This window comes from Lygodium microphyllum, chromosome 24, assembly GCF_053477565.2.
Source record: "Lygodium microphyllum isolate KBCC chromosome 24, Lygodium_microphyllum_v1.1.10, whole genome shotgun sequence".
Classification (NCBI taxonomy): Eukaryota; Viridiplantae; Streptophyta; class Polypodiopsida; order Schizaeales; family Lygodiaceae; genus Lygodium; species Lygodium microphyllum.
In genome coordinates, this window is record NC_141158.1 from 85,433,731 (window position 1) to 85,455,227 (window position 21,497).

At 46.2% G+C, this 21,497-nt stretch overlaps 1 protein-coding gene across 1 annotated transcript in view; it reads right to left on the reverse strand.

The window, feature by feature from the left end:
- LOC148015316 (uncharacterized) overlaps positions 1–21,497 on the reverse strand; it is a 293,490-nt gene that overhangs the window by 245,287 nt on the left and 26,706 nt on the right. The window contains exons 5-7 of the mRNA XM_087664938.1: positions 20,597–20,965; positions 18,777–19,112; positions 1,628–1,963 (exon numbers count right to left, since the gene is read on the reverse strand). Of these exons, the coding sequence (XP_087521064.1) occupies positions 1,628–1,963; positions 18,777–19,112; positions 20,597–20,965 (1,041 nt within the window). The remainder of the gene's footprint in view (positions 1–1,627; positions 1,964–18,776; positions 19,113–20,596; positions 20,966–21,497) is intronic.

Genomic DNA, 21,497 nt, shown 5'->3' on the forward strand with positions numbered 1-21,497 from the left:
CGCCCGCGGGTGGGGGTGGGGGGGGGGGGGGGGGGGCGGGGGTGGCGGGCGTGGATATAGGCCGGCTGAATCTATTTGAGCGTGGGGAGAGACGGGTCTGAATCCATTGGCGAATCCGTTGGAGCGGGGTCGAAACCGTTGGAGTGGGACAGGGCGAATTGGCGGGGGGGGGCGCCCGAGTTGACGAACCGGGCACTGACGATGGCGCGGTCGATCTATGGCGGGCGCAGTCAGACAGAGCGGGGGGCAGCTTGCGACATGACAGGTTGAGCTTGCTTGATCGAAAGGTTGCTTATTAGGATGGCTATTGCCGGGGATCAAGTCTATGCCATGATCTTTGAGCCTTCCAGGCAGTAGGTGCCCAAGCCATAATTGTTTAGTATATCTTGATGATGAATTAGGGAGGCTACAGAATGGCAGCATACTTCCAACGTTTGAGATTCTCACCTATATTTCGGGAGATATATCTGTATTCTTGCCAATCATATTTACGTGTTTGCCCAAATACAGGCGACAGTCTCAAGTTCCTCTCAATGGTAGACAAGGAGAGAGAGTAGGCTGACACTAAGTATATGAGGGGGCCAGAAGCCTTTTTACACATTTAAGTATATGAGGAGGATGCAAGCAGCCCTTTTACACGTTTGGGGCTCTGGCACTTTCTTCCATCGAGAGATTCTTCCAATGGTTTAGCCACCTTACTGATTTTCAGTTAGCCCTGATTTAGACAATCTCCCTTGAGCTAACAGCTTGGAACAGGTTGATGTATATACTTACAATCATTTAATGTACTTGTATTTTATACTCTGTTTTGACCTAAGTGATGATTATAATTGAGGGTCGTTTTGTAGTCATATTTTGTATTCATGTGGTGTTATAGACAAGCTTTCTTTCATCTCAGCGAGGGTACCCATAGGGGCTCCCCATTTCTATCAACAGAAAGAACTGAGGCTGGTCTTCTACCCTGTTTTTAAAGGTTGATAGAATAAAAGTCGATAACTATTTGAAATAAAGTCACGATCGAAATACTTTTTCTTTCTACTGACCCCCTCTTCTCAGCACTGATGTTTTGAACAGAAAAGAATACTAACTCAATTCTACGGATACTTGGCTTCTTTCACTAACTTTTCCAGAGCACAAAGAAGCCTTCTAATCAATACATAAAATCTTGTTAGCACAGAATGATGGCATGTGAGAGTGAGACTAGCTACAGATTCAAATTTTTGGAATTTTCCAACATGAAAATGCTCCTCGCTCAGCACATATTTTACATATAATGCTGCATCTTCATTATCATTGGGCATATATTGCAACTTTATGTGAATGTCGGAAAGGACTAATATATAAATACTACTCAAATATCTAAAATGATAGTCTGCAATACAGTTATTAACAGTGTATAAACTTGGTTAAACTTCATGCTATTCAATAACTAAAAGAAAAATATCATAACTGATCAATTATTTTGATATACAATCTACATTCTTTTACCTAATTAAGACAGGCTTTTGCCCAATGTGACTACCATGCATTGCTATCTTTTGCTATCTTTCAATGAAACATGAGCTTTATGCCAAACATGAATAGAAGGTATGAAATAAAAGATACTGGTGAAAATTAAAAAACTGACCTGGAATTATCGTCAAATTGAATGGCGATCCTTTTATCTGTTTGTCAGTGTAGGTAACATAGTACAATATGTGACCAGCTCTAGTTGTATTGATGGTGATATTCTCAGACTGAGTTTTGTAGTCAAAACTTATCATAATATCTTCATACACCTTTTCATTGTAACTGTTATATGTGAACACACTGAACCTTATAGGGTTGGTTCTATTGCCAGTTGGTGTAATATTGTTTCCATACCTATCCCTAAGGTTGACATTTAACACTGCTTGCTGGCCTGCCACATAGGCGGTCACATTGTTTTTCCATGAACTTGTGCATTGTTCAACCCATACATCACCTGCAACATCAGTGGATAAAAATCTATTTGAATGTTTGAGATCAAACAACAAAAATCAACAAGTTACTTCATTTGTTAATCATCCAAACACTTCAGTCACATGCGTCACTTCTAATTTATGGTCCACTTGTCAGCAATGAGCTACAAAAATAAGAAAAGATTCCAGAGGAAAACAAATAATGTGAATTTCTGCTTATCAACTCAAGTAAAATAGGACAAGACTCAAGATGGAGTGCTCGCTTACGAGGAATGATACCCATGTGCCTGCTTCAATAAAAAAGAAAACAGCATTTACAATGTGGCTTCAACGAATAAGAAAAACAGCACCCATGAATAGGTACCTAAGGAAGGATCATGTATCTAACACCAATTTTCAGATCTAAACGCACATAAATTGAGTTTGGAATGTACACTTAAGCCTCAACTCCATTGTCCCCCAGCAAACTGTTATGTGCCACCAGCCAGCCTCCTGTCTCGCCTCCTTCACACAGTCCACCTCCCCCATTGCCTCAAGCTGCTAGCCTGCCACTGTCTCCTGTCACCATCACCTCCCCCTGCCTCCATCATTCAGTCTCCAACACACAGTCGTCCGACTAAACTACACCTAACCCATGTCGTAGAGTCACACTAGACAAGGCAGGACAAAAGAAGGGGATCATCAAGAGGGCATGACAAGGGTGGGTTGAGCAATATCCATGCATGGGGGAGCCACCTTTCCAATTATGAGGCTAGCTGAAATCATTAGAATAAATCTTGCATGAAAGCAAGCCTCGCACTTGTCCCACATGGCATACCCAAGGCCAAATCAAGGATAAAAGCATTGTGAGTTTGCCGAATGTGCCAAAGACCTGTCCATGGGATGAAATGAAAGAGGCAAGGATGATGAGACAAGAACTAGGCAATGGATGGGAATCTGGATCTTGCCTAATGTGCCAAAGACCAATCCATGGCATGAAATGAAAGGGGCAAGGATGATGAGACAACAACTTGGCAAGGATGCCATGGTGCCCTTTAGGAAGCCCCAATCAACCTTGTCATAGACCTCCTAAAAGTCTAGAAGGAGCACTACCAGCTGTTGGCAGTCATCTTCAGCCCATCCTGTGGCCTCAAAGAAGGTGAGTACGTTGCCCAGGACTGGTCAAAGCCTATCTATGTGACATGAATGATGTTCGGGAGAATGGAGTGGATTCAGCTCCAAATCATCTTTGCCAATGACTAATAGACTACTGATAACCAAGTGATTAGCTGCCATTGGGCCCAGCTCCAAGCAATCTCCCCCTTTGGGGAGGAGATGGACTAGGCCTGCTAGCATGCTACCTAGCATCCATCCTAAACCAAAGATCTCTTGAAATGCTGATAGTAGGGGGTCCTTCACCTCCTCCCAGTAGGCGAAGAAGAAGCCCTAGACAGGCAGTCCTCTCTTGGGCATTTTTGCCCATCCTATGATTGGAGAGCATGGAGAAGCTCATCCTCAATGCAATGGGGAGAGAAGTGATTGCCCCATCTCATCTATCACCAGGGATGGAATGTATTCTCATACTTGCTGCCTACACTAGACCACTCGAGACCATCTTCTACTGAAAAAGCCGTCTATAGATGTCAATGGGGAGTCCCATCACCTCCTTAGAACATGATCAAACCCTCCTATATTGGTCACTTAGGCTGCAATCTGGTCCCCCAAGGTGCAAGGCTAGACATCTATGTCAACAACCCCTAGACATGCAGGATAGGATCTCCTAGAGACTCTTGTAGCAACCCCTCAATGGCTATAAATCCTGTTTTAGGGTCCTCTCCTCCTCCTAGCAATGTCATCCATCTTGGAATGCTACCTCCGAACAAATCCTACTTGAGTCTCCTAGGGCCTCTACTACCTCCTCACAATCCCTCTATCCTAGACCCACTCCTTGGTCCAAACTTATCTGTATATCAAGGGTTGACATAGAAGCATCAAGGGAGAGGAGAATCGAAGCAAGATCTGAAAAGGTGGTCCCTACTAGCTATCCCACCTATCCTCCTTGTGTGAAAACCTATTCCACCATGTAGAACTTGTCATAGAAGCATCAAGGGAGAGGAGAATCGGAGCAAGATCTGAAAAGGTGGTCCCTACTAGCTATCCCACCTATCCTCCTTGTGTGCAAATCTATTCCACCATGTAGAACTTGTCTAACAGATCTAGGTGGAGGGTGAGGGTGGGGCATTGCTGGAGGGTTTTGTATTTTCGTCTCAACATACATATATCTGGAGGTGGAGGTGGGGCTGGGTGGTTTGGGGCACTCCCATGGTTGGGGGCCTACTGCTATGGGGAGCCTTATCAGCAAGGGGTACCAGTGTGACCATGCACCCTTGGCTGATGCTAGTGCGTTGTAGCTGCTGAGGCTACATAGGTTGTTGGTACCCTAGCTGCCTCCTACCTTGATATTGCGAAACTCTTAAGTTTGAGGGGGGTGGAGTCATTGGTGTGTTATGGGATGGGATTTTCTTTTGTAAAAGGGTTTTGGGTTGGGTTGGGTTGGTTTGTGGGGGGTTGGGAACCCATTGGTTAGGGGTCGAGTCAAGGGATGGGGGTGAGGGTGAAGGGTGATGACTCCAATCAAGGGGTGGGGTTTCGGTGGGGATGGAGGGGCCTAACAATGCTCATGTGGTAGGAGGCCTACTACTACAAAGAGCCTTGTTGGTGGGGGGTACTAGTGCAACTACACACCCTCAGCTGAGGTTAGTAGGGCTACAGCTGCTGAGGCTACGTAGGCTATTGGTATCCTAGCTGCATCCTTGCTAGACTCTAATGAAACCATCATCCTCCACCTATGTAGCTGCCTCCTTCGTGGCCTTAGCCCCAAAGCACATGCAATTGATGGCCTAGTGCCCAAAATCATGGTGAGAAAGGCTTTGCCCAAGCTACCTTGTTACTCTTTGCTATCTTGATCTCTATTAACTTAGAAATTTTCCCTGACTATCAACCACCACCCATACCTTTGGTACTCCTAGACACATCAGTGCATCACCAAACAGGGGGAGAATTGTGCCAGAAAGTCACCCAAAATCCTCCACAAACTTGCAGTTTTCAATTGCAAGGCTAGGGAAGGTGAGGGTAATGGGATATCTAGGAAATTTTTTATGAAGTACGAAGTCCATGACAATGATATCATTGTACCACGAAAACAAACAAATGATCCCCTTCAAGGATATGACTAGGGAGTTGTCAATGAGCTCTTGTGCTGAATTCATAGATGTGAGTCAAACCATGAAGATGCCTTGCCCCATTCAACACCATCTTTGCTATCCGTGAGGTGATGATGTGCAAGATGGAACGAAACCAATCTCAAAGATAGTTGGGGGACAGAAAGGGAGAGGGGGGGTGCACGGATTGTGGTGGGTGGTGTGTGGGTGTGTGTCAAGTCAAGGGATGGGGGTGAGAGCAGAGGGTGATGGCTCAAGCCAAGGGATGGGGTTTTAGTAGGGGTGGAGGGGCGTAACAGTGCTCATGTGGTAGAAGGCCTACTGCTATAGGAAACCTTTTTAGCAGGGGGTACTAGTGCAACTGTACATCCTCTGCTCAGGCTATTGGGGCTATAGCTGCTGAGGCTACATGCTATGACACCTACACTTGGAGGACCACGACAACCTAGCATCCACTGGATTTTTCAGGAGATCAAGACCATGAACCCGGGGAGGAGCTTTGAGGTCCGATTCCCAATTGTTATTATTAGAGCTTGGAGATCTATTCTACCAGGGCTTCACTAGCTACCCCCACTACAACCGAAGAAAAGAGAAGGCAACCTCTTCTCTTCAATCACCTTTTGAGACTAGACTCTGGCCACTCTTGGGCAGAGGACATTTTTATAACGGGGGAGATTCTCTTTACAAGTTGTATCAGTGGGAGATTGGTTTGCATTCTAGGAGCTACCACAAGAGGCTCAGAGATGGAGACTACACGAGCTCAGGGGAGCTAGAGTTATGATTGAGGCCATGACAAAGGGAGTTCCACCAAATTGGCAGACATATATAACGACTTGGATCGGTCTCTTCTCTAGAGAGGACATTCTTCTGGCAGTCTTTGCAACTAGCAAAGATAGGACATTTACTTTTATGGTTGAGGAGGATGGACATCTCCAATGAGAGGACCTTGACTAGACAGTATTCATTGGATTGCTCCAGATAGAGGATCAGAGTAGTCACTCACTTCAAGAGGAAGTGGCACATTGACCCAAACCCAGCCACCTGTCTGGTTGATGGATGGAGATATTGGGCTTACCAAAAGAGATCTCTACAGAGATTACAGTGGGATCTATGAGAGTGGGTGTGGAGGATCTATTCCTTGGTAGACCTTGTGATGTGCCCTACTTTGGCTACACTACCAGGCTGGGGAAGAGAATATAGATGAGCAGGATCATAGCATAGCCTGCAGCCTCCCCCCATTTACACAAAGAAGGAATCACAAAGAAGTTCCTAGGTGACTTTTGGAGGAGGCTGCATGATAGCTTCAGGCCTAGGAAGATCTTTCTCTTCCTATGGCTTGTAGCTCATAGGAGCCTAGTAGTTGGCATGTGGCTTGGATATGGCAGGGACCCAGTAGTACACACAAGATGCAACGATCCAGTGGAAACAGGGACATTGCCCGTGGGACTGCCCTAGAGCCCATGAGGTTTGGAGGAGAGCCTTCAGAATGGTATTTCACGGCACATAAAGATCATGGTGGTTACCTAGGAGGTTGTAGCATGGGTCACGGATAGAGGCGCAACATGAGGCTATAAGGATATTCAAGGGAGCTATTCTTTTCTCCATAGTTGTCTCTGTACGTGCTATGGAACAGTCCGTACGGTACGATTTCGTACGTTAAAACTGGCCTCTTTCAGCCACTTGGTCGTTCCGCGTTTCCTGCGCTCCCGCGTCCCGCGTTTCGCGCTTTTCCTGCATTGTTGCACTTTTTGGGGGGGGGGGGAAGCCTTGGATACCTCACCCCACCCCCCTTTTCCAAATTCCAACCATGCAAAACTTAAAAGGTGCTCCTCTTTGGATTCCTTCCAGGCTCCAGCTTGCAGCCCTCTCTTTGGATTCCCTCTCTCTTTAGACTTTGACTATTTGAACTTTGAACTTTGACCCTTCTATCATCTACAAAAGGTGCTTCTCTCCTCCATGCTTCCACACCAATTCAGCAAGCACTTACAAGTTACCATTCTCATCTTCCTCTTTCCCGCACCCTATCGAAGCATTTGCCATCCTCAAATCTCATCTCCCATCCCCTCTATCCTGCACCCTATCAAAGCATTTGCCATTCTCATCTCCCATTCCCTCTCTCTCACTCTTTCTCTTTCAACTTTACCCCACAACTTTACCCCAACCCTCGGGCCTTTGGAGTCTCCCTCCCTTTCAGCTTTCAAGACTCAAGTTTCAAGAGTCGAGAGTCGAGACTCAAGCATCTCTCTCTCTCTTTTTTTTTTTCGTAAAAGGTAATTGTATTAATTACGAAGAAAGTACAAGATTACATGATTACACGAGTACAAGAGGCACGAGGGCCATAGGCCAACGTGTGGGAAATCCCCGGACCAGGGTACTAAAAAGTTACACCAATCATGGCAAGGACCCAGAGGCAATTGCCAAATGCCAGGAATACAAATCCTCCCGAGGGAGCAAGTCAGAGTGCCTGATGAGATCTAGCTGCCAATGCAAGAGCCCTTTAAGCCTTGCAATATGTCGCGGTACATTAGAAGCCGAATCAAAGAGAAAAGCATTTCGGGTGGTCCAAATGTGCCAGCATCCCCAGTATCTGAAAAAATGGAATAAGATCTTCATATGTAACGGTGGTGGTGTGGGATACTTCGGGCGCACAAAAACCCAATCGAAGGGAGTCAGTGAAGACCCCACCACCGCGTGCCAGATTCGTGACAAGAGTGACCAGATATTCTTGGCGAGCGGGCAAGAAAGAAAACGATGTCGGGCCGATTCCGCCGAAGTGGTGCAGAAGAAGCAAGTGCCATTCGAGATTCGACGCTTGGAAAGGGCCGAGGCAAGAGGAAGACCACCAATCATTACCCGCCACAGAAAGACCTTGCATTTGAAAGGTGTCTTGTTCTGCCATCCCTCCATCAGCGTTGCCTGCCACCATGACAGTGATTTCCGCAGGCCCCAAACAGCATTAACTTTCACGCCCAACCATTGGTGATCTTTAATGAGAAGATGATACACCTGATTAGTAGAGGCCTTTTCCAGACTCAACCGGCCTGCAAGGTCCCAGTCCTGCCAAGGGCGATCCATAGCCAGGGCAGGAAAGGGTTGCCTACCCTGAAGTTCCAAGGAAAGCTTCCCCCATAAATCACGGTATCCGCGCGGGATCCTGAAAAGTCTCCTAGCAGTACAAAATGATGCAAGGACATTGCGAGTGGCAAGGGTAGCATCCGCAATCGAAGTCACACCCAAACGGGCCATGCGGTTAAATCTTGGTCTGAGCTGATGTTTATCTTCCCATGAAAGTAATGTGGATACCGCCAACAATTCCAGCTGAAAAGAATTTGTCTGCACGCGGTCCCCTACAGGATGCCAACGGGCCTTTTGGAGCACCACTTTCCAAGAGCCGACCAAATGCACTAACAAAGAGGAAGAGGGACTGGAGAAACGAGCGTCAGCATTAAGGACATGCCACCATGAGGCTCGAAGCCGTGTGTTACCCTGGCGGAGGCCGCTGTCCTCAAGAAAATAACGGGCTATGATGGTCCACGGGTGATGATCCACACACATGGCACGAAACAGAGACCAACGAAGAGCCAGCATATGAGTTTCTGCATCCAAAATAGCTCCACTACCCATGCGCTTAGGGGTACATGCATGTGACCATGAAATCCAGGAAATGCCTGCCTGCAGTGAATCTTTCTTCCATAGCATGAAACGAATGGGATGAGTAAGAGCCTTCAAAGTACTGGACGTCCATGGCAGTAATGGCAGGAAATACGTCAGCATTGGTAGCATAATTGTCTGAGCCACTTTGAGGCGGACATGGAACGGCCAGGCTTGCGACTTCCAATACATAAACTTCACGGCCAGTTTGTGTGAAATCCACTCCAGCAGGGCCTTTGGCCGTACATCCACCCCCAATGGGTATCCAAGATGCCTGACAATCGCGCCACGAGAAACCACCTGGCCCTGCCAGCCTAATGACTCTAAATCAGGCTCCGTGCAACTGAGAATGGCTGACTTGAAGGCATTGATGCGAAGACCAGAAGCTTGACCAAAGAGCGTCCAAACATCTAATGCCTTGCGAATGTTATCCCTGTCCGCCTGCAAAATCATAAAGGAGTCATCAGCCAAGGATTGGCTAATGAAGTGCTGCCCCAAAGGAAGAGATAACCCTGCCAGCTGGGCAGAAGCCGCCATGGAGGATAACATTGAAAGGACTGGGTGAGTCGCCAAGGCAAAGAAGAGAGGACTCAAAGGGCAGCCTTGTCTGAGCGAGCGTGCAAGGAGAAATGGCTCTGTGACCCCACCATTAAGCATAACTCTTGAAGAAGCCTCAGTACTAATGGTGTAGATCAATCGGGATATGCGGATCCCAAAGCCCATAGCAGACATAAGCTCTGCAAGGAAAGACCAGTCCACACAGTCAAACGCCTTTTCCAGGTCCAGTTGAATCAAGACCACTTGCTGATTGGAGTGCCTCGCATAATCAATAGCCATTTGCACATTCAAGATATTGTGCAAAATGTTGCGTCCCTTAATGAAACCATATTGGAGGGGGTGCACAAGAGCTGGAAGGTGCTTGTGAAGCCGATTTGCCAGCACTTTGGAAAAGATTTTATACATCACGCCCATCAACGAAATTGGTCTCCAGTGTTGCAGCTTTGACGGCGAAGGGACCTTGGGGATCAGTTTGATGAGGCCTTCTTTCCATGAAGAAGGCATGACCCCTGTTTCCCAAACCTGCTGGAACATGACCACCAAAGGCTTTACCAACTGCGTGGCTGAGTGCTCAAAAAATTCATTAGTGAGACCATCCCAACCAGGATTTTTATCCTTAGGCAGGTGCAACAACACATCCATAACCTCCTCTTCGCAAATATCCGCCTCCAAAGAGGCTTGCATATCAAGCGGAACCTGCTGGTGGACCAGCTGATAGAAGACCGAGCGGGCATGCGTAACCTGGCTAGACGGCAAGGATGAAGAACCAAAAAGATCCATAAAATAATTTCTGCACATATTGATAATGGTCTGCGGATCAGTGACCATGCGACCTTCCGAGTCCTGAAGTCGAGTCATATTTTCGCGAGCCGGAGAAGCGTGCAAGGCGCGAAAGAACTTATGAGACTGGCAGGCATTATCTTGCAATGTGTCAGTCAAGTTATGCAGCTTGGCCTGCTGATAAGATTTCAAGCTAAAGACTTGAATAAGATGGGCCAAACGCCGCTCCAGTGACAGCAGAAAATCATCATCTGGGGAATCCAAGAGCAAGGAACGGACCAAGGCCAATAAGTCCTCTGCTGCAAGTCGACGGCGGCGACAAAGAGAGGCAGTGTGAATCCCATACTGCCGAGCAACCCGCTGCACATTAGAGAGCAGGCGTGCAAACGAAGCCAAGCCCTCAGAGGCGAAGTCCAATAAGAACCTCTCAATCAGTTGCTGCATATAATCCTGAAAAATTGGATGCTTCAAATAAGAGGAGTTGAAGCGTAAAGGGAGCTTATCCAGGAACTGCATAAAAGGTGCAACAGATTGTGCCCGCATCTCAAGCTGGAGGGGAAAATGATCCGACAACGCATATTGCTGCAAGACCTTCATCTCCAGCATCTCGGGAAGAAAATCATCCCCCTGCATGATATACATTCTGTCCAATCGCGACCAAGTGGTTGCATATTGCGCAGAATGAAAAGTAAAACCTGAAACAGAAGGGTGAAGCCACGACCAAAGATCTTGCTTAAGTATGTGCAAAGCAAAGGAGTTCCACACCCGGCTTTCTGGCGTATCCATTACCGAATGCCCTGAGGTGGACTGCGAAGAGTCAACACACATATTGAAATCTCCCATCAAAAACCCTCTGCGGCCAAGTGCCATGGAGCCCTGCAAAGTCAACCATAGATCCCGTCGGGATGTGGGATCATTGGGAGCATAAAGTCCCAGCAGCCATAAAATCTCACCTTCAAATAGGACTTCGATTACCAGAAAGCGGCCGTGCACATCATTTTTAACAAGAACAGGCTGGTATTTCTCATGAACAATCATCAGCACGCCCGAATAATGCTTAGCATGTGTCCCTGCATAAAACAGACGAAATCCACGACAATCCACAACCTTTCCTGCCTCACCATGACTTTTGTGCTCCACTGCACATAATACATCCCACTGATTTTCATGCAAGACAGACCACATGGTATGCTGCTTATGGCGAGAGCAAATGCCTCGCACGTTCCACGTGGCAATCTTCATATATTTTCAAACAAAGGAAGTCAGGAACGAGGCGCCTGTTGCCTCGATTGCATCTTTTCCGCGAGGGCATCCAGGACACCCTCATCCAGAAAATCAGCCAATACTGCAAATGAATTCGGGCGACCTGCTTTAGAGGTAGAAGGGAAATCCACTACCTTGGGAGCAGGGCGGGGATAACGCCTATCCCAAGGAGTAATCACATTGCCTTTCGCATCAAATGCCAGCTTAGCAGGTGGGCCCTTGGGGCCCTCGGAATAGACTTTCCTTGAAGACGGATTGCGGGGGGCTGACGGGGCCATGGTACGCACAACCTGCTGTGGGGTGACCATGTCTTTCCTGCGCGTGTACGTGCGCACGGAATCCGGGGAAACATGAGGCCCAGGATCTGCCAGGCCTGCGTCCAACTTTTTACCTTTTTTTTGTCGTGCCTCAATCCAATCAGAGCTAGGAGAATCCAAAGCTCGGACCTGTTGTTTACCTTTTTCCATGACAGTAGGGGGCTGAAGGGTCTCCTGTGTCTGGGCATCAAGCACCATGTCATCCTTGGGCTGCACAACCTGCGCCTCCTCAGAAGACAGTTGCCGTTCCGGGCATTCAGCTACAAAATGCCCTAATTTACCACATGAAAAGCAGTGTCCGGCAAAATTGCCCCATTTCAGGCGAAAATGCAAAGGATGCATGCCAGCGCAATTGAGGCGAAGCCACGCAGGCCTTTTCCTGGCCGTATCCCATAACATGCATAGACGGTTTCGGTTCATAGCCCTGAGGCTGGGGAGAACCAGCATTGTGCCCACAACCGCCATCGCGTCTTTCAACAATGGCCAATATACCGCTGGACAATTTTCCACTTCCACCCACACCGGGCATTCGCGTTGAAGCAGACGCTGGAAGTCAGCCATAGGGCGCCATGGTACCACATGGACCAAGCGGCGGTCAAAGAATAGTGGCAACTTGGACAGTAGCTCAGCTCGATGCGATTCGGATTTCAACAGCACCTCATAAAAGCCGCAAGGGCCAAGGAAGATCTCCTCAACATACTCCCCTTGCAATAAGTGGTGCATCCACTGGCGAATATGTGAGAGCACTGGGATCCTGCCGGTGAAAAAAAGTATAACTGCACGGTCATAGAACACCGAGAAGGACCGCAAGACTGATTTTGGGTCCACTGTCGCTTCCAGCACATCATCCGCAGCCGCAGCAGAGAAAGTTTCATTATTATGCTGGACATAATCGCCAAGCAGAGTATTGGCAAAGTCCAGCAAATGCTCCCAGTCTATTTCCTGCGAATCCACAGGTTCGGAGGCAACCTGCGCATAGGAACGGTCCTGAGGACCCATTGGCTCGTCTGAAGTGTGCTTAGAGCGTTTGCCTGCCGGCGGCAGTTCAGAACCCGGAGGCGGCTCCTCCGTGCATGGCACCATATCCTCCGGCTCCTCGGTATCGGAATCAGGGCCAAGGGCTGCCACCGTCCGGTCGAGAAAATCCATATCCAGGCCAGCCATACCGCTGTCTTCTCTCTTTCGCTCGCTCCCTCACTGCAGCAGCAGGATGCACTGTCTACAGTCTCTGCTCTTCAATAATCTGCTGCCTCCTCGGCACAGATCTGTCCTTGTAAAATGTCTATCTGCCTGTCCCTTCCTCTCTCTCTCTCTCTCTCTCTCTCGCTCTCTGTCTCTGTCTCTCTCTCTTGCTCGCTCCGCAAGTCCCGCAGACCGGCACAATCAGGGAACCACCTGGCTGCAACAACAGGACTGCAACGGGGCACCTGTGCAGAACAGGACAGACGCGCGCCGGTGAACCCCTGACGAATAGGGCGTGTGAAGGCAGGCGAGCAACTGAGGGCACAGATCCAGGTGAGTGTGCAACGTCCGAGGGGAGACGTCAAGCAGAACTCCTTGCAGTGGGCCACAGTCGCACAGCAGAGGGCGAGCGGGTTTGGACCTGATGGCCACGGCAGAGGACGGATGCGACGGCAGGAAAAGAGGCAGGGACGATGCAGACCTGTGAAGTGCGGGTGTCGTCGGCGAAACTTGAGCCTCCACAGGTAGGCGGGCGTGTGCAGGCGGACGTTCGGCGGCAGGAAACGACAACTTGCAGGCAGGAAACGACGAACGAGGCGATTTAGGGTTTCTGCTGGCGGCACAGGAGCCGGACGCGAATGACGGCCATCTCCACGCTCGCCATCACCACACACACTCTCTCTCTCTCTCTCCCCACACGCCTTTCTCTCTCTCTGTTTCACCTCTCTCTCTCTCTCTCTCTCTCTCGGGCCTCTTTATTCGTCATCGGCACTATGACTCATGAGAAGCACGAGGCCTTCAATTTGCATGCGATCCATGTGGAGAGGGACACAAAGAAGTCCAACTCCCACCATTGGACATGCAAGTATTGTGGGAAGCGCTATACAAGTGGTGCAACTCGGCTTCTCCAACATCTTTCCAAGATGGGGGGGCAAGTTGCTCCATGCAAGGAGATCCCTCAAAACATTGCGGAGGAGATTCTCACCAAGATGAGAGGGGGATCCACAAGAGGAGGAGGAAGTGGCTTATCGGCACCAACTCCTATGCCTACTAACCAGGAAGCATCCAATGCGGGCGTATCTTCAACCAATGTGGGAGAGGCCTCTACCATTGGTGGTGGGGGCTCCACATCTGCATCCGGCTCCGGTAAAAGACAAAGAGTGGAGGCTCATGCGGTGCCGGAGAGACAATCGTCTCTCTCTCAAGCTCCCAGTCATGTGTGTGGATCGATTGCCTCTCTTAGAGAAAGGCAACAACTTGCGGACATTGAAATTGCACGCACGGTGATTGAGTGTAATCTTGCATTCAATGTCCTAAAGCAAGAGCAATGGAAGAAGATGGTAAAAGCCATTGCCAATATGGGTCCATGTGAAGGATGGACCGGTGTCACACACAACGACATGAGGACGAGAAAGATTCATGAAGAGAAGGAGAGGATTGATAGAGCCCTTGATCCTATTCGGGCCGCATGGATAAAATATGGTTGCTCCATTCTCACCGACGGCTGGAGTGATCGTAAGAAACAAGGCATCATCAACATACTCGTCTCATGTCCACTCGGCACTTATTTTTGCAGGCCGTAGATACCGGCAAGAGGGGGAGAAAAATGACGGGCACATTTATCTACCGCCACATTCGACAAGCTATCATTGAGGTATACATTGCAATTTGCATTTTAAATTTATTTCACTTTCTTTCATTATGATAATATCATGATTCATAATTGAAATTTGATTTATACATAACTTGTGATTTGTAAATTGTGGTTGTAGGTGGGCCTCTCAAATGTAGTGTAAGTTGTTACCGACAATGCATCGAATTGTCAGCGCATGGGCCATTTGCTTGAGGTTGAGTTCCCTACCATTGTGTGGACTCCATTTGCAAGTCATTACTTGGACTTGCTCATGGAGGACATTGGGAAGCTCAAGTAGGTGAAGAGGGTGGTCCGCAAAGCTACATCAATTGTCACATTCTTCACGGTAAAGGTAAAGGTGCTTGCGATGTATCGTGAACATGGCACACTTGAGTTGAAGAAGCCTTCTTCAACTTGCTTTGCTTACATGTGGTTATTGCTGGAGCACCTTTATGAGGTGCGGTCTGCCTTGCGCCAGACAGTGGTGTCCACTCTATGGAATGACTGGGATGAGCATGAGACAGAGGAGGCCAAAGACATGCAGCACTTGTGCCTTAATGAGAAGTTTTGGCAAAAAGTCCGTGCCGTTGTCATTGTCATGACTCCCTTTTATAGGGTGTTACGTATGAGTGATTGCGAGGGGTCCACCATGGGCCTTCTCATTCACTTCTTTAGAGCAGCATTAGCGGAGGCACGTGCTTGTACAGTAATCACAAAGACACTGCGTTTAGAGATAGCAGAGAGGCGATAGGAGTGGATGCATAACCCCATCCATGGTTTTGTCCCATTGGTACATCCAACCTACAAGTCACCAGCGGTCATGGATGATAGAGAGTTCTGTTCAGACCAGCTTGGTTATTTAACTTGTGTGGTCCCTGTTGATGACCACAATGTAGTGCTAGAGGAGCTAGGATGCTATGCAAATCAGAGAGGGCATGTGGCTTTTGCTTCTCCCACTTGTTGGAGGAGAGAGTCACTTGTGAAGCCTTTATTTTGGTAGCAAAACTTTGGATACGCACTGGAGACCCTTCAGCCCTTAGCCATGAGGGTTCTTGCCCAGGATTTCTCTTCCGGTGCATGTGAGAGAAACTCGAGTGCCTATTCTCTCATTCACACAAAGATTCGTAATCGGCTTAGCACACGAAAGTTAGAGCGGCTAGTCTATTGCTGCAGTAACTTACGCATGATGAGGGCTATGGCTAGCATGGGTAGTCCGAAGTAGGTAAAGTTTAAACACTTAACCATAACATTTAAAATTTGTTGTTTTAACTTTTAAACTTTGAACTTTGAAGTTTAAACTTTATACTTTACAATACTTTAGCATTTAGTATTTACAATGAATCATGATCAATCTTACGTGCATCACTGCATTGTGTAGGTGAATGTTGATACATTCAAGTTGACGGGTGACACTCTTCGGAGTGTACATAAGGAGGTGAACAAGGAGGAGGAGATGATTTTTGTAGAGCTCTATAGAGAGCTTATAGCAGCAGATACTCGTGACACTCGCAGTCAGCGTGCTTGTGGGTGAGGAGTTCGAGTAGGTGGTAGCAAGGGCATGGTCATTCGACGCCCTCCATCATCGAGGAGGGGTGGTTTGAGTGGCTTGCAAACATATGTAAGGCGGGGCTCTAGTAGCTCACATCCTGTGCCGCATGATGACATCCCCCCTTGCCTACACAGCTGCCACCTAGGGAGCCATCATTTGATGATGATGGTAACCTCATCAGTGAGGATGAGTATGAGTCTGTCTCATCATCAGATGCTGAGGAGTCATCTTTAGACTCTCTTGATGAGCACTCAAATGGTTCTGATGATGATGATGATGATGATAGTGATGCCTCATCATAGATTCATCATTCATGTGACATAGGTCTCTCTTTTTTTTTGTATCAGATATACTAGACTGTAGTTGCATGATGTATCACATGTTTTGCGTAGCCCATATGACCACGATGGTCACCCTCATATATTCATCTTATTCTGTAATGAAATGGCTATTTCCACTTTAAACATGTATTCTATGATCTATCATTTAATGATTTATGGTTTTCGTTATTTAAAAAATCATCTTGATTTTTTTTCGTACTAATATCGTACCATACCTTATAAAATCATAAGGTACCAATTAGTACCGTATTTTATCGTACTGTACCGTATCATACCTTTCGTACCTGACAACTATGCTTTTCTCATCATTGGACAGCATCTGAGTAGGATTTCCACTCCAGATTACTCAGAGGCACAATGGACCTAGGGACATTGCCATGGATGGGAGCTGATTGCCAATATCATAGCCTAGTATATTTGGACTGCAAGATGCAACCACGGTATCGACCTTATGGATGTATCCACAGCGGAGACTCTATCAAGGATCTGGACAGAGATCATTCACACTCTCCACGGGAGATGGGAGAGTATGTAGGGTAACTCTAAGAGGATGAGGAAGAGAAGATAGGATTTTCTATTGACATGGGATTCAGGCACTTCCACATTGTCCCTCATATGGTTTGGCAGTACAGCCCACTGGATTGGTTGTTCACACAACCATTGTATTTGTGATGTACTTAGTTACTCTTCACAAAATTCCTTGTACTTTGTATTTTACCTCAGGTTATTTGCCGAGGTGTTATTAATAGAAATTTATTTTCTTGGGAAAAAAAAAAGATTGTCCTAGAGGGAGTGTGACCTGCGACCTGCCCAAACATTGCAGTCTCTTACAGTTCCTTCTCAATGGTACAGACTGATTGAAGTCTCTTACAGTTCCTTCTCAATGGTACAGACTGATTGAAGTTGTTCCTTGGTGAGCACAACGCACAAGGTGTGTGACTACAAAACACTTGTGGAGTGCTTCGTTATCAGGCTAGAGGTTTCCATTGCATGTGTTCGTTTGAGGACCTCCCATGCAGACTGATTGAAGTTGCTCGCTGGTGAGCACAATACACAAGGTGTGTGACTACAAAACACTTGTGGAGTGCTTCATTATCAGGCTAGAGGTTTCCATTGCATGTGTTCGTTTGAGGACCTCCCATGCTGGCTGTTAGCTGGCTGAAAGAATGCTGGTGTGTTTGAGGGAGTACGCCTCCCTCCCTCACCCCGCAGCATCAAGCCGTGCTTGGATGTGTGTTTATAGCATGAGTCCTCACCTATGAACCTTGTCCCTCTATGCCTCCAGCTTGTCATGTACATAGTCCCTTGCTATCAATATGAGCTATTGCCCTCAAGATGGGCTGTTCTATGAACACTTGTACCTCAGTGTGTTGAGTTGTGTGTGCCAAGTGTTGTCTCGTGCTGTTGACTGAGATGAGTAGGCTTGGAGGGCTGTGAGCAAGCCTGGTACTGAGCAGGTCTGGTGGAGGGTGGGGCTGGTGCTAGACAGGACTGAGGGAAATCAAGGCTCGGCCAGGCAGCAAACAGGTGGCTGAGGTCGCCAGGGACAGGACTGGTGGCGATCAGGCTAGGACGGGTCTGCAGACAGGTGCAGATGGTGGCGGCAATCCATGATGCATTGGGGTTTCTTTTGGGGCGGGGGGCATTAGTCATGCAATCTCTTCTAGGCATAAGCTTGGAATTCCTCCAAGCTGATTCCTCCAATCCATGATGCATTGGGGTTTCTTTTGGGGTGGGGGGCATTAGTCATGCAATCTTTTCCAGGCATAAGCTTGAAATTCCTCCAATTATCTTATATGAGTGAGATAAGGTATTTTCCTGAAGGCTCATGTAGGATAACTGACTCTAGAGAGCAGATGAGGATGAAGATTATTCTCAAACATTGTACATTCTGCACAACTTGCATGGAGATTAGTTCAGTCAACAGCCCATAAGGTGTGTCCTATATTTCCACAGTTTCACTAGATGTTACTCAAGAGCACTTAAAGCTTGACAATGGGATATTAGACGCAGTCTTAGAGGTACCCTGGAGGAAGAGCATAAGATACTCTTTCATTTTCTCCATTGGTCAGTTTTCTGCAATGTATGGTTGACAAGGAGCATTCATCTTCAATTTGGCATTGGGCACTCCTCACAGCTGGCAAGGCTTAAAGGATTGACCCTTTTGTAATTTTCCTGTTTAGGACTGCATCTTTGTGAAAAAATGAATCCAAGTTAGAAAACAACAAAAACCACAGAAAAGGAAGATGACAACTGCATATGAAATCCAAAGGCCTGAGTATTCAGAGTACAGCAACTTGGATGTGAACAGTTATATCAGAAATTTGCAATTAAATGAACAGTAAAACCTAGGAAAAACTACCTGAAACAATGCTATATTTGAAAGGTGATCCTTTGATGCTTTGATTGTTATAATTCACATGTAACACGTAAGTCCCAGTAAAATTATTAGTCACAACAACATTCTCATAACCATACAAAGGATCTAGAGACATGTTGACATGAACTGAAATGATCCGGCCTATAGTATCCACTGAGGAAACATTAAACTGCATGAAGTCTGTTCTTCCTGTAGAAAGGGTTATGTTGTTTTTGTAGGCATCCATCAGAAGCACTTTCAAAGTTCCCAGATTTCCCGCCTTAAAGGTACTCACATTCTTTGACCAGAAGGCTATACAGTTAATAACCGAGATTGATCCTGACCATCATGATCTATGTCAATTCCTATGCTCCAACAATGAACAACTCATAAAGCATAAATTGAATAGCTCCAATGAAAGTGGGAGAAAGAGCAGATTTTCAAGAAAGAATGCAACAACTCTACAGAAACTAACAGATACTACATTTCAATGCAACCTTCTGTATATTTTAAGTTGTTCAATTGAACTATGATAGAAATCCACTTCTAAAAAGGCCATAATGAGAAATGTTTATTCACTCAAAAATGGTGTACAATGTTCAAAACATCCATTAAGAAGGCACATGAAATCTAAACTTGACTATGTAATAAAGATTCTTTAAAAATTTCACATTATAACACAGATTTTGCAAATAGAGATCAAGGTATTTAGACAATAGTGATGTAAAGATGATACTGTTTCATTGCTAGTAGGTTTCTAAATAGTCAATGGTTGGTAGAGGCCCTCCAGTCTCTTTGGGTCTAGTGATGCCTGGATTATCATTATCTCTGAAAAGGCACTTTTGAATGCAACTATACTTTGCTATTTGGTAGCAACTTCAGTCCAAAACAGCATAGACAAGCTATCAAGATTTGATTGTAAAAGTCCTATTGGCTTAGATTGCAATGAGGATATAAACTGGATGGCTGCAACCAAAGTTTGCATGTTTTCTGGGAAAAGGTTACTTAGTTAAGAAACTACTACAAATTCCAGCTATGCCACCTTCAAGTTTACTTCTCTAAAACCAAAAAGGAAGTGATTCGGTGCAAAAGATCTTGCCTGCAGATGAATCTTTCAATATATTCCTATCACATCAGCTTAGACACTACTGCCCCAGAAAAGACACGGTTCAGAAAGATTTCCCCTCTCTTGCATATGCCTTCTATGTTGTGCCCTGAAATAGCACAAGGCTATTTCTAAGATCAGTGTACATGAGGTCGTTGATCTGGAAAGATTCGATATTGGATATGTGTGACAGAGTTTAAGGTGGTCGAGATACTAACAGTGGCCAGAGTGTGACAAGTGCATCATCTTGTAATAAAGACTGAAAGATCCTTAGTTCCATGAGGATCAGAGAGAGAAGTGTAATTTGATTGACCAGTTCACGGGAGGAATATGTGTGCCTTTTCTAAAGAATATTTGGGGAATGTGAATATCCCCACTTTTCAGTACAGAGGATGGTTAGGGCTGATGCCAATGATATGCTGAAGACATTTGATAGTGACATTATACTAGTCAATCTGATCAGCCATTTTGGGCCAACATTCAATTTTCCATTCCATGCACAGCAGCAAATCCACAGCTCATGGATTTGCTTTTTTTGAAGCAATGTTGCCCAGTTGGCATATGGATTGGATGCATCTTCTCCTCCATAGCCTGCTCACTAAGTTCTAACTGGCTACTGCCACTACCCGTTCACCAAGCATTAAGCTTTTATGAGATGTATCAAGAATGCAACCCTTTTGAAACTACAATTACTTCAGTACTATAAAAGAATGGAAACCTGCTTTGATAGTCAGATCGAAAGGTGTTCCTTGAAATATAGCACCATAAGGATAATTCTGCCATTGTTTAATGCCAACACGTGCTTGCCAAGTTCCACAAATGATTGGTACAAATGAGCACCAAATAGTTCCTTCATCAATATTGTAAGCTGATGAGATGTTCTGAACTTGGCTTGCAAAGCTCAAAGTCAAATTGTTGAGAAACATCTGTGATTCAACAGAAGACAAAGGTCCAGTCTGCGTGCTCTTTATGTAGCCGTTGGCATCTTTTACTGCAAGCTTGAACTTTGCAGTCACTCCTGCTGTGAGTGCCCAATTATTTCCAATAACCCATGTTATAGGGCCACAATAAAATGGAGAAACACTGCCTGCAATAAAGTACAGCAAATCAAGTCCACTGCATCTACAAAACCCATTAGAAAACAAAACCTAAGTTCTAATAACATACATCTAGGACAGTAGGGGGTAAATAAGTCCTGCAAGAAGAATCTTCAGGCTCTGATCATTGCCACCAGATCCCTTTTATTGAAAATATTGTTGTCTCTAATCTTTTTTTCTTTTCAGAGAAAAAAAAGATCCTATTAATAAATCCCCTTGGGACAAAGTATCCCAAGGCAAACTTCCAAAATTAATAAATGTACAACAACAGGAAGTCTATTGTAAGGCCTGAGTAAATAACCAGTTAGGATTTCTAGAGTGCCAAACCATGTGTGGCTGACAATAAAAGAAAGTGCCAGAATCCAAGATCCCAAGAAAAGCATCTCTCTTCCTCGTCACAGTCTGCAAACTGCCATATATTCTCTCCCATCTCCGATGGAGAGTGTGGATGAACAAGTGCTCCAACTTCTAGCAAGAATTTCGATTAGTTCTTAGTGTCTGAGGTACACATCTTGAGAATTT